Genomic DNA, 13,168 nt, shown 5'->3' with positions numbered 1-13,168 from the left:
ACCCATAAGCTACATATATCGACAGGCGCCTCCCCGGCCGCCATCCAGGTGATCGACGCTCCACATTCTTTGCCTAGGTTTGACCTCGACGCCGACTAATAATCGAACTCTTTCGACAGTGCAGAAACATCGTCGACTTTTGCTGTTACGGGGTCTGCCCAACACATATTTCCTTGAAGCTGTCACATATCCAGCTTCGTCCCATCAACCGCGTTTGCCCGACCACTATTCTACCTATTCACACTCGACGCCCTTGTAACAGCCATCGTGGACTTCTTACTCATATCCTATAATGGAGAGCTTGACAGCTCGAAGGTCCGCAGCTTCAAATCTTCCCACGTTCCAACTGCCACCCCCGGACCATCTCGGAATGCACAAATACCCAGCAGCGTATGCGTCGACAAGTTCAAATCAGTCAGCAGCTCCCGTGAGCAATGTTCTAACACCTCCGGCCTCGCTACCGAACGAAAACAGTCCGTTGTCAAGTCTGAATGGCGGGAGTTCAGGTAGTTCAGCTGCTAGTGTTCCTCCATATCAACAGCCCATGGGATACTGGCCAACTCCACAGAACCCTTCATACACCTATAGTTCAGCACCTCCAATGCCAGGATCATATGCGCAGCAGCAGCAACAGCAGCAACAGCAACACAGTTATATGGGAGCGCGCCCTCTGTACTCACCATCCTTGAACTATCCAAATCGGGGTAACAATTCGCCATCAACTGGAGAGGGACTTCCTCCCCCACCCTACGATATCAGTCTTCCCCCGTTTCCTACATCCATGAGTTCCTCGGGTGGACAACAGCAAAATCTCCCTACGCTTGCACCCCAGCACCAACAGTCACAGCACCATCAAATAAGTCATAATACGCTTGTCAGCTCTCAACAGCCATCTTCACAAGCTCCTCACCAAGGGCCTCTTCACGCACCTGAAAACTATGGCGGAAGGCCTCCACCAACGCCAACTTACTACACCCCCTCTTCAACACCACAGCAATCCACGTTCCCTGCCTTTACCCAGCAATCTCCCACACAGCACTCTCCTAATTCATCATCCGCGCCTCCGAATAGAATATCACCAGTGTCCGCGCCACAGGGCTATCACTCCCGGCCATATAGTGGCTATAGTCTCCCTGCGATGGCCGGCCCAATAATGTCTAATGTCCACAGTCCTGGAAATCAGATGGCGCTCGTGGGGGGTATGAACATGCAATACCCACAGCACCAACTCTCTGGGCCGATGTACGGGCACCATCCAGGAGCGCAACAGCAGCAGAACGACCGCCCCTTCAAATGTGATCAATGCCCCCAATCGTTCAACAGGAATCATGATCTGAAGCGCCACAAGCGAATTCACTTGGCAGTCAAGCCATTCCCCTGCGGACACTGTGAGAAGAGTTTTTCACGGAAGGATGCTTTGAAGGTTCGTTCTTTATCCGATTCTAATTTGCAGTAATTGGAGGCAGTTTTTTGTCTTTTTTTTTGAAGCAGGAAGCTGACTGAACGAACAGAGACATATTCTCGTGAAAGGTTGCGGGAAATCAAGCGATGAGACATCGAACGCCAATGGCGGAAGCCAATCACCTATCGACAAATCAGAGATGATGAGCGATACAACTGAGGACAGTAGTCCGAAGATGCCAAAGAAAGAACTCTGATTCTCATTCTCATTTTCATCGAATTAGGTCAGCCCGTCACAGTACACGTAACAGTTAACGTGGAAGGGGCTTTGTTGCATACACTAGGGTTCGGCAACGGCGGCGTGCATTACGGGCTGTAAAAATTCACCCCAGAGTCGGATGTGCTCTACAATAGGCGTTGTGTGTGTTTGTGTTTTCATATATGGGGTGCGGGGGATGGGTCATGCGAAACGAATGGTTTTGATACGCAGTCGTTGGAATTGTTGGAGTTGTATGGCATGGGATGAATGGGATGAGTGAAAAGCCGACTACGATCGTTTGTTAATCTTTGTTTTTTCCGGCAGCATGGATGGGTTTAGTGGTGCGTTACGGTGGTTGGAAGGAGATACCCCTCCGCAGTGGTGTATCTTCTGCGGTTTTGCTGCTGGCTGCTGAGCTTGTTCTCTTGCATTTGCCAGGTTTTCTTGTCTGAGATATCCGATGGTCCAAGTCTGGAGAGAAAGACGGATCGATCTATTGTTGTACTAGTACTATTTAAACTCGATATGAATGATGAGCAAAGACTGGAAGATCAAGAGCCTATAATTGCAAGGGAGTCGCCTCTAGTAAACTTACTACTACCACCTTGACAGTACATTCTTGCCTTCCAATACCTTTCCAACCGTGTCTGAAGGAAACAAAGATGTTGGGATAGGAAATAGTGAGAAAGAGATTTAGAATCTAGAAGTGAAAATAAGCATCAGGAACGAAAAATCCCTGACGCCATCCAGCATAAACCTTCTCCACCAGTTCCGCCGATCTTCCTCTCTTCCACGACCACACAGTACCATGCAACATGAAGCCCCTGACCTGACCTCGTAAGTAGATCAGCATCGTGAAATACTGAACTGGGTACCTACCCTGTCCTGTCCTGCCCTACTATACTGTACCTTGGGAAGATCTAATCTGATCTACTGTACGTGCAGCAAGATCATTATCTACTTACCGTACAGTAACGCAACGCAACATGGCATGGGTATAAAGGCATTTATTTAATCCACGTACTCTACAGTAATATAATATACTATACTATACACAGCCTATAAACACCAAACAAACGCATCTCATAGTATAAGCAACAGCAGTTCATGATACATCCAGTACTCACATGCACAACTCGACTCACTCGCAACCAGATAACCGGGGGTCGTCTAGTCCGTACCGAGAAAAACACCACACGCAAACCTAGCCGAGGCACGCACGGCCACTACAGTACAGTACAGTACAGTACAACAGAAACACACTTATGCACTTATCCTAGAGCTGGGCTGGCTGGGCTGGCTGGGCTGGTGTTTTGTGTTGTGTTGTGTTGTGTTGTGTTCGGGTACGGGCCTCGTGGCGTCCAGGGTTGTGGCACTGGACTATCACTGTATTGGGAGATCTACTGTAGAAGAGGGATAACCGGACCGACTAGGTTTACGAGGGATAATTTAAGTACAGCACCGTACTGTACCGGCCCGTCGGGTGCTGTACGTACAGGTGTTCGGTACCTGATTACTGGGACGGACGTGGCGTGAGTGATGTGGTATTTATAAACCTGGCGAACGGTGCGATGTGATGTGGTTGATGCGATATGGAGTAAGGTGAATGGACTGGGATGTTGATGTGATGATGCCTTGTGGTTTTATTTGTCTGTATTTTCATCGGGATGGATTTGACAAGCCTTACTATACATTACAACCCAATATCATGCCATACCTAAATACGGACGACCTGTTGGAACTCAACAGCTTTAATTCCATTATTTATTGTTCTATAAGCTTAGTAGACTGTGCGCACAGGGCAACACCACCCACCCTATTAATTCCTTTCCCACCCCTAAAACCATATCCTAATCTACAAAATAATCCATCAGGGGTGAGTTTTGTTCCTTTCGCTTCCCGCCCAACCCAAGTGAAGGCCTGTCTATACAGAAACGCTATAGAATGCTGCAAACTCAACTGCTCCGTAGACCAGCCGCACGCCTTGGAGCAAGGGACATCGCAGACACCCTGCAGCTCGGTCTTGTATTATAAATTACTGTACTGAGATCATACTCAAATCGTGCTCAGCGTCTTAATCATCATCCTCTTCTTTCGCTCATCAGTGATGAGCATTCCACGAAGCTTCAACACGTTCTCTAGGGTTTCAACAACCTTGTGGAAACTGCTGGCGGCACCTTGTTCTTGAGTAAAGCGCGCGATGCTGAGGTGTGATCGCTTTCCATGCTCGATGACCGTCATGACCTCTCCGGCAAAAGCAACTTCTTTCATATTGAGATCTGGACATCATTAGTTGCTTGCCCATTGATGGCATCTGGTGTTACTCACGATTCGTAGCTCCCACCTTTCCAAACACAATATTCCTCTCCTTATCAACTTGGACATCTTTGATACCATACCGCCTCCAGTCCCGAAGAACAGTAGCGATTTCACGTCGTGCTCTACGCTTGGAAACGGAAAAGCAGATGAACTTAGACGCTGGCTTCACATGGAAAAGCTTGGCAAGCCAATTCTGCTGTGGTTCAATTTGTCGTGCTCGTGGGTCATCAAAATTTGCATAACGGCTTGGGTATGACTGGCGTGAAGCGTCTACTGTCGAATCCTGGAGACTTGAATCTTCTTCAAAGACATCGTAATCTAAGAATTTAGTTAACTTAATGGCGCGGAGCAAGACACGTCCCAGACTTACTGCCAACTGTCATGTGCGGCTTCGAATTTCGCTTCTTGAAAAGTCTGCGCAAATTGAAACCTTTAGTCTTTGAAGATACCGGAAGGTTCGTGTCGAGATGCGGCGGGTTGGTACTAATGCTAGAATATTGCGACTGCGATGTTTCAGCCCTGGCTGACGTCTTGTAGTCTTCCTCTGAGCCCTTCGAGCTGCGCTTGAACCAATTCGATGTCTTCCTGATAACGGTGCCAGAGCTAGTATCGTAGGTATACTGATCATCAATGTTTGTATCCTGAACAGCTTGTCCAAGGTCTTCTGGGGCATTAAGCTTGAAGTCGGCACGATACTTATGACCTGATTCTAAGTGTCCATTCCTCAAAGCTGACGGACCTGCACTTCCCTTCTTCCGAATTTTGAGGGGTGCAGGGGCTTTGACAGGGCTTCTTTGGGATGGTGAATTGACGACACGGATAGTCTCTCTCTCATAAGAGTATGGTCTAGAGAATCGATCTTCGAGATATGTCTTGCATGCCGCTCTAGGTTCCGGGGCGGATGCTATGCGGCTGTTTTTAACCTGTACCTGTCGATAGTAACCAGGATTAGTCGAAGCAGAGGAGTCCCGTGACGATCCATCTTCGCCACCGATTTCGTGTATTGAAGGCAACAGACGACCCAATGGAAGAAGTTTTTTCTCCACAGGAGGAGCCGATGACGTGCGACGATCGGGGTGATGGTCTTTTAATTCGGATGGCTGTATGAGACGGTCGATATGTGACACCAGTCGGTTCAAATATCCCGTCGAATCCTCTCCAGATGCTTTCCTAAGCTCAGCTTGCTTGCGTGCCTCCAGAAGCTCGGAATTGACAGAATCGGTTCTCGAAGGGGGGGCCGGAAGTGGCCGCGTATCAAGAGAAGAACGCCTTAACTTTCGATTGGCACCTGCTAACGACAATGAATTGGCTTTGACCCTTTGGGGCTTATCTGAAGTTGATACCACAGTGGACCAATTGAAAGCTTCATCGCAGTCTTTGGCTAAGCTGGTACTTAGTTGCCGCATATCCTCGGTCCAGATCTGACTCGAAGGAGCCGATTTTGCTGGGGGGTGATGAACCACTGTCTCAGAAGCTGTGGATTCAGATTTCCGGGATCGAACGTAACGCGAAGAGGCCGAGTTCTCGGCGATCGGACGCAGAGTATCACCCCCGTCATCAGTCACTTCAGTATGATTACTGTGCCTTTCGACTGTTGAAGTTTGCTTCGTGGGCGTAGATGCAATACTCTGACTGGTAACAGATGGTGACGCCTTTCGAAGGCGTGAGAAGCTTACACCACGTCTATTCCCAATAGTCGCTCGTACGCGAGGAGCACTGCTTCGACTTTTAGTAGAACTAGCTAAAGAACTTCGCGATGCATATGGTTTCGGCGGGAATATATTTCGCGGCCTTCCACGTTCCGGTCCACTGGTCACGGAGGTTCGAGGACCAACATGCTGCCGAGGGGTGAATCTCTCCTCATCGTCGGCTTGGTCTGGGTTGCGGTGGATAGTTATAGTTGCACGATCTGCAGGTCGAATTGAGTCAACATGCTGAGGACGAGAAGCTTTGAAAGGATCATAACTTCTCTCGGTATCTGCAGTGTTACTGATAACCGTAAACCGAGAGGACTGGCGCGCATGGATTTTCGATTTTGGCTGATGGAAGTGACACGTAGAGTAGGTCTTCGTTAAGGCCAGGGGCCACCATGGTGGTAGTCACTTGCGGAAGATACCAGATCTGGTGTATAGTTCTCCAACTGAGCATCTCTATATCTCAAAAGAAGACTGTAAAAGAGCTTCTGGGGATTTGGTCTATTAAGAAGTTAGCTTGGACTGTGCAGGAAAAGAGACCCGGCCATAGCTTCTTGGGTGATGTAAGGTGCAAGAAATGCTCACTCTTCACACATAAGTGCATTCATTAGCTGCTGTTCGGATAGTGTGTGCCACAAAGACTTTAGATGGCGGAGTAGCTCCTTGTTTATATCGCTTCTCCGAAGTACGGGGCGCCCGCAGTCCTCTACGTTAGGCGACTGTGGATGGCGACCCCCACCTAGTGTGTCTAGGTAATCGTATTTCCGGAGAAGAGGATGTCTCCATATTTGGCTTAGATTAATCCTGTCTCTGGGGTTGACTTGCAGCATTCTCCATATGAGACTAGCGGCGTCGTCAGTACACTCGGGAGCCCTCTCATATGAACCCTTTCTGATTTTGGAATACAATGGAGTTTTCCAATCTTTGCCAATTGCTTCGACATCGAAAGGCAATCTCCCAGAGAGTGAGGCGTAGAGAATGACCCCCATACTCCATATATCAACCTTCTCGCCACGGTACGTGGAACCGCGAATTAATTCCGGAGCAGCATAATGGGGACTTCCACATGAGGTTAGGAGCTTATGATCAGGACTTTGATGTAATGCAGCCATCCCAAAATCAGCAATCTTGATTTCTCCACCCTTCGTGAGTAAAATGTTCTCTGGTTTAAGATCTCGGTGGCAGATATTGAAAGAGTGGCAATAGCCAACAGCACTGAGGATCTGCCGGAAGTACCTGATCGCTTCCTCTTCCCCAAGCCTACCACTGGAAGTGATGCGTTCGAAGAGCTCTCCATTATCGACGTACTCTAAGACCAAGTAGCTGTTTTCCATTAGCAATAATGCAATTACAGAAGTGTAACATTAAGACTTACATTTCTGTGCGATTTTCCCAAATGTCGTAAAGTCTCATGATGTTCGGATGTTGAATCAGCTTCATGATTGCCACTTCTCTTTCGATTCCAGCCGGCATCCGTCGAAGCCCATCTACAGTATCAGACATGTTTGCCTCTGTTTTGTCCAAATCCTTCAGACTTCCAGCCTGTGACATTTGCGCATTTCTTTTGTGCACAATCTTGATGGCTGCTTCTTGCCCCGTGTACGCATTCCTGGCGTGTCGTACTCGAGCAGTTGCCCCTTTTCCCAAAGTTTTCCCTAGCTTCCAAGGGCCAATGTAAGTCTTGATTCTCTTCCCGTCGGATGCATTCGTTGAAACCGTCGATATTTGGGAATTTCTATTGGAGTCTGTGCCGGGATTATGCTTTGAAATAGCAGACAGGCGTGGGTTCACCGCGTTTAAGGCTGGTGGTCCATCTGGATTTAGGTTTCGTAGGGGATAATAGTCGCCCTGGGATATCGGTGCACCTGGGACTGCGTTGTGTGGGTGTAGAAGCCCATCAACTCTCAGGCTTTCATGGTGCGGCATCGGGGTTGTTTTTGAAGAAGGATTGAATTGTGCCTGTTGAGCATTGTTGACTCTCTGGGTTGCCTCTCCCAAGGGTGCGCGACGGTGATTGCTCATTATGTCAATGTGTGAACGATCGCCCTAGAGTTTAGGGGGACATTTCCGCAGCAGTACGCTTATGAAGCCCTATATTGTAAGAACAGTGCCAGATAGTGTGGTCGTTTGACGCACGCGGTTTGTGTTGGGGCCGCGGAGAGATGAGAAACGCGCTCTAGTAAACTGCTAGGGGCTGGGGGGGTTCTGCGATTCTTAGTTTTCATGGTGGCTTCAGTGGTTTGATATTGAATGAGCGTTACATACCGCGTTGCTCTTCTCCCAATGCGTGAAGATCTGGAATAGCTTTTGGAGATAGAAAAAAAGAGAGAGATTTCCGTAGCCAGAACCTTAAGCTGGGTTGTTTCCACGTAGGAAAGAGCAGCAAGTAGAGAAAGCACCAAGGTAGGCAAGAGAAGAAAACGACAGTATAAAATTAGCACTGCAAGCTGATGTGGAATGCAGGATTATGTGGAGATGACTTGTTGACATTCATTGACTGCAGAGGAATGCACCAAGAGACACCGCCCACGCCAAACAGATATTAAAGTTCATCCCAACTTCTCACTTCTATTTTGACCAACCAACTATTTTGGGATCTCAAAGCCAAAAATCGCAAGCATTGCGACATTCCGTCTATTCTGCTGATCAGATGGGCAAAGAGGCAATAGAGAAGTACAGTGGCCATTTCAATAATTGATAGACCGGTTTCCTGGACAAAGCTCTATGTCAATAGTACTACCAAAGTTCGCAGTCTGCTTTCCATCCAGCGATTATGTGAGAAACTAAGCACTTCCAGGCTGCAGGACGCAAATACGTCTATTCCACGCCCCGAATTCAGTTAAGAGGAAGGCCTTGACGCGTATTTTAGACAAGCTGACGATTGCGAAGAGAAGCACTAGAACTATTCTAGGCGAATTTCAACTAGTGAGATAATGGCTCGAAGTTGTGTGGGTGATTTTGCGATTAAATCACAAATTGGTTAGCATTCTGTACTTGTTCTTGTTCTTACAGTACTTGCGCGTTTGAGGGGTCAATTTTGATTCGGTTTGCCCGGTGTCCAGAATGGGAACATGGGAATCTGAGCAGCGGCGAATACTTGACGATATATGAGATGAGGATGAGTACCACTTTGACCAGACATGAGTGAGTTGCTATAGCCACACATAGAAACAGTGAAGTCGACCTCGTCATCTCAGCCGATGTTTCAGTATCGCAGCAGGTCACGTGATGTAAAGACTAAAGTATGTCCTAGGCTAGGCCTAGGCCCAGCCCAAGGAACGCGTCGAAAGGGACGCGACTTTATTCAACTCACAGGCACCAAATCCGAATTTCGACAAACCGCCATGTCTCTGCCGGCCGACTCTCGTCGACGGCCGAGATCTGCAATAGAAGGCGATGATGATGCCGACATCATCAGAAGATTACAAAGCTCTACGCCATCTTCCTCGGATTCTCCCAAACGCGCCCGCGTCAATGGATATCAAACCGAATCTCAGCCGGATTCGAGCATCCCTCGACAGCGTGGAAGCAACATGTACGACGATGACGATCTTGAAGAGGATAACAATACGAGTGAGGCTGGTGCGAGCGAGTTTCAATCCGGTGCCATCGTCCGGGTCAAACTCACCAACTTTGTCACCTACGAGAGTGCCGAATTCTTTCCCGGACCAAGCCTCAATATGGTCATTGGGCCAAACGGTACTGGAAAGAGTTCTCTAGTCTGCGCCATCTGTTTGGGACTCGGATGGGGACCAATTCATTTGGGCAGGGCGCAACAAATCGGAGAATTCGTCAAGCACAATACCAGCACTGCTCAGGTAGAAATCGAGCTGCAGCGTCGACCAGAGGAGCCCAAGAACCACGTTGTGCGATTGAAAATCATAAAAGACGGAAATATCCGCGAATTTTGGCTGAATGATCGCAAGACGTCAGTGAAAGCTGTACAGACCCTGACAAGAGGCTTCAACATTCAAGTTGACAACTTGTGCCAATTCCTCCCGCAAGACAAAGTATCAGAATTTGCAGCGCTATCGCCTGTTGAGCTCCTGCAGCAGACTCAACGCGCGGCAGCCCCAGAAGAGATGTTGGAACAACATGAATCTCTCAAGCAACTCCGCAAGGAGCAGAAATCGCTCGACAACCAGTTGGAGAGAGACAAAGAGAACCTGAGAACTCGAGAGAGCCGTCAAGAAGGTCTTCGTGTGGAGGTACAACAACTCGAGGAGCGGAACCAAATCCTGGAGAACGTCATGGTGTTGAAAAAGACAATCCCATTCGTGGAATACAGATTTGCTCGTAATCAGCATGTAATCTTCAAGAGGAAGAAGAAAGAAGCACAGAAATGCTTGAGGAGTTTGGAAGCGGAATTGGCACCTACTTTGCAATCGATCGCGCAAAAGGAGAACTATGTAGGCAAGATCACTGCTGCGGTACGGGACCGGAGAAACGCTGTCGATGTTGCTGAAAAGGACGCCTACACCCTCACCAGGACTATCGAGTCCATAGAAGAGGAGATACTAGAGAAGAATTCCAAGATTGATTCCGAGAAGAAGGAAGACAGCAATCGGAGGTCTGATCTCAATAAAGTTCAGAGGAACATCACCGCTTTGAAAGCTCGCCTGAACGATGAACCAGTTGTATTCAACAGTTCAGAATGGAACGAGCTAATTGTGAGTGAAACCCAAACCTGGACCATTTTTGTTGACTAAAGGTTTGGGCAGAGAGCGAAAGAGCACCAGGTAAAAGATATCAAAACCGAGATTGCTGCTATGGATCCAGAAAAGGTGGAAATTCAACAGCAAGGTAGGCTGTTGAGGAAGAATATCGACGATGCTAAGAAAGAATTGGCCGATTTTGATACGCACGAGGGCCAGCAATCCGTACGGCTGAAAAATGCATCCAATGAAACAGCAGCAGCCTGGCAATGGGTTCAAGAAAATCGAGACAAATTCGAGAAAGAGGTTTATGGTCCACCTTTAATTTCGTGCTCCATAAAAGACCCCAAATACACCGATGCTGTCGAGTCAATGCTTAGCAAGGGCGATTACCTATCAATAACAGCACAAACAGTCGCCGACTTCCAAACCTTGAACGAATATCTTTATGGACAAATGGGGTACGCACAATTCCCTATCAAGAGAAGCGATGGCTTGAAAGAGAACACAAGCCTCTCGGCGGAAGAGTTGCAGCGTCTCGGCTTTGATGGCTGGGCATTAGACTTCGTGGATGGGCCACCGGCTGTGCTATCCATGCTCAGTCAAAAATTAAACAAGGCCGCGATAATGGCTCGAGAAATAAGTGACCGAGAACTGGATCTAATTACTGAGGGCAAAAGACTGAACAGTTTCGTTGCTGGATCGCATACCTATAATATTACGAGGAGGGCAGAATTTGGCCCAAGTGCAGTCTCTACGCGAACCAGCACCGTCTTCCCAGCGAGCCATTGGACCGATCAGCCTATTGATACTTCTGGAAAGCTCGAAATTCAATCAAGGATTGATTCTGCTAACGTCGAATTTGAAGCCTTGAAAGTCCGAATGAATGCCATCAAGACTAAACAACGGGACTTCGAGTCGAGGATTTCAGAACTTCTTCCGGGAATTGTGAGTCAATTTTACACCGATTGAAATGATCAATTCACTCTAACTTTCGCATAGAATCAAGTCAAGAAGGAGAAAAATGAACTTCAAAAAGCTCACGGCGAGCAGGCAGCCCTTCCAGCTAAGATTGGTAAAAAATCTAATTCCCATTTCACCTAAACTTTACTAAAATTTCCACAGAACGCGAGGAGGAGGCCTTAAAAGAAAAAGTGGAAGCGTCTACCGAGCGTCGTCGTCGAATCAAAGCTCTGAAAGTCCAGATTGATGCTGATATTATGAAAAAGGCTCAGAAGGCCCTCGACTACAAGGAATGTGTCGCCGCAATCCGAGCTCGACATGGAGAGCTTCTCGAGGCCGAAATAATGCTCATCGAGGCCAAGTCAGATGTTGCTAGTCTTAAAACTCGCAACCAAGATATTGATCAGCGTCTCGCAGAAGAACGTCAAAATGCAGAAGATGCCGAAGCAGAGTCGGCAAGGGTTAAAGCGGTAGCCGAGAGAGCGGTTGCAATCTGCCAGACGCTCTCATCTGATCCTGAAAACGCGCCATATATCGATCGTTTCCGTAACGTATCTGAAAATACAACTGTCGAAGCACTGGAGCATCAAATTGAAGCAGAGGAGTCAAAGCTGGAGTTTACAAATGCTAATAATCCCAATGCAATCAGAGACTTCGAAAAATTTAGCGCTGAGGTTGACAGACTAAAAGCAAAAGTCAGCGACGCGGAGGAAAAGCTTGAAACTATCAGCGAGAAAATCACTGAAGTTAGAGGTGTCTGGGAGCCTGCACTTGATAGCCTCATTGAGCGGATTAGCGAAGCATTCTCATACAACTTTGAGCAAATCGGTTGTGCTGGCGAAGTCGGTGTCCACAAGGACGAAGATTTCGACCTTTGGGCGATTCAGATTATGGTCAAGTTCAGGTAAGACCAAGCATCCAATAAAAGAGCAAGATAACTAATACCTGGTTAACAGAGAAGGCGAAGACCTACAACTCCTTGATCAACACCGACAATCTGGAGGTGAACGATCAGTATCTACCATCTTCTACCTTATGTCCCTCCAAAGGATGGCTCGAGCACCGTTCCGTGTAGTCGACGAGATCAATCAAGGCATGGATCCTCGCAACGAGCGCATGGTTCACGAACGTATGGTTGATATTGCTTGTAAAGAAAATACCAGTCAGTACTTCTTGATCACGCCGAAGCTGCTCACGGGACTTCGGTATGATAAGAGGATGAAGGTGCTTTGCATTTATTCCGGAGAGCATATGCCTGATAATCACAACAAGTTGGACATGTCGAAGATTCTTGGCATGCGGAGAGCGATCGTGGCTGCGGGCTGAGCCGGAGATGAAGTAAATAGGCGGGCAATGGAGTTAGGGGTTTCAATGATATACCGGAATATTGTACAATAATGCGAATTATGACATGGGGTGGCTGGGTTGGTGGGGCGGCATCTGGCTTGGAGTTTCAACCTCCGTATATATCAAGAGCGTGGCTGCGGACTAGATGATCCTGCAGCTTTCTCCGGGACTTTCTTAGCAAATATCTTGTTGTTTGTCCCATCAATCATGCCCATTAAGGTCTCTGATCTGTTTCTTTCAGATACCCCTGCTTGTTGCTACCGGGCAGCATATCTTGGAAATTTGGGTTTTACTATTTGCACATTAGATACTATGGGATGAGAAGAAGATGGTATTGTAAAATAATGTATACTTTTAGCAGTGTCTAAGAATATGGGATGGGGTATATATGCTACTGTAATACAAGAATTCAAATCAGAACCCTTGGTTGACTAAACCCCGTAGACTCCACGCTTGGAAATTACCTAACTCCTCGCTACCGATTCCTTTTATAGACCAGAACCCACATAACTATACTCTTTGGACGCCAT

The 13,168-nt window shown here is 47.6% G+C and overlaps 3 protein-coding genes across 3 annotated transcripts; 2 read left to right on the top strand and 1 right to left on the bottom strand.

Annotated features, from left to right (window-relative positions):
• Positions 1–292: 292 nt before the first annotated feature.
• prz1_0 (Transcriptional regulator) lies at positions 293–1,658 on the top strand (the record flags this gene model as incomplete). The annotated part of the gene is made up of 2 exons (XM_031153070.1): positions 293–1,423; positions 1,512–1,658. 2 exons carry the CDS (start codon positions 293–295, stop codon positions 1,656–1,658), a joined length of 1,278 nt encoding a protein of 425 aa, XP_031002385.1.
• Positions 1,659–3,715: 2,057 nt separating this feature from the next.
• HSL1 (Serine/threonine-protein kinase) lies at positions 3,716–7,695 on the bottom strand (the record flags this gene model as incomplete). Its single annotated transcript, XM_031153069.1, has 6 exons — positions 3,716–3,939; positions 3,989–4,297; positions 4,350–6,018; positions 6,096–6,174; positions 6,259–6,996; positions 7,049–7,695. 6 exons carry the CDS (start codon positions 7,693–7,695, stop codon positions 3,716–3,718), a joined length of 3,666 nt encoding a protein of 1,221 aa, XP_031002381.1.
• A 1,322-nt stretch (positions 7,696–9,017) lies between these two features.
• Positions 9,018–12,617, top strand: smc5 (Structural maintenance of chromosomes protein; the record flags this gene model as incomplete). The annotated part of the gene is made up of 5 exons (XM_031153068.1): positions 9,018–10,343; positions 10,395–11,276; positions 11,331–11,403; positions 11,454–12,195; positions 12,248–12,617. 5 exons carry the CDS (start codon positions 9,018–9,020, stop codon positions 12,615–12,617), a joined length of 3,393 nt encoding a protein of 1,130 aa, XP_031002382.1.
• Positions 12,618–13,168: the final 551 nt, after the last annotated feature.

Source organism: Lachnellula hyalina, assembly GCF_007821495.1.
Source record: "Lachnellula hyalina strain CBS 185.66 chromosome Unknown contig00171, whole genome shotgun sequence".
Classification (NCBI taxonomy): Eukaryota; Fungi; Ascomycota; class Leotiomycetes; order Helotiales; family Lachnaceae; genus Lachnellula; species Lachnellula hyalina.
The sequence above is the reverse complement of the archived record's forward strand: the minus strand, read 5'-3'. Positions and strand labels throughout refer to the sequence as shown.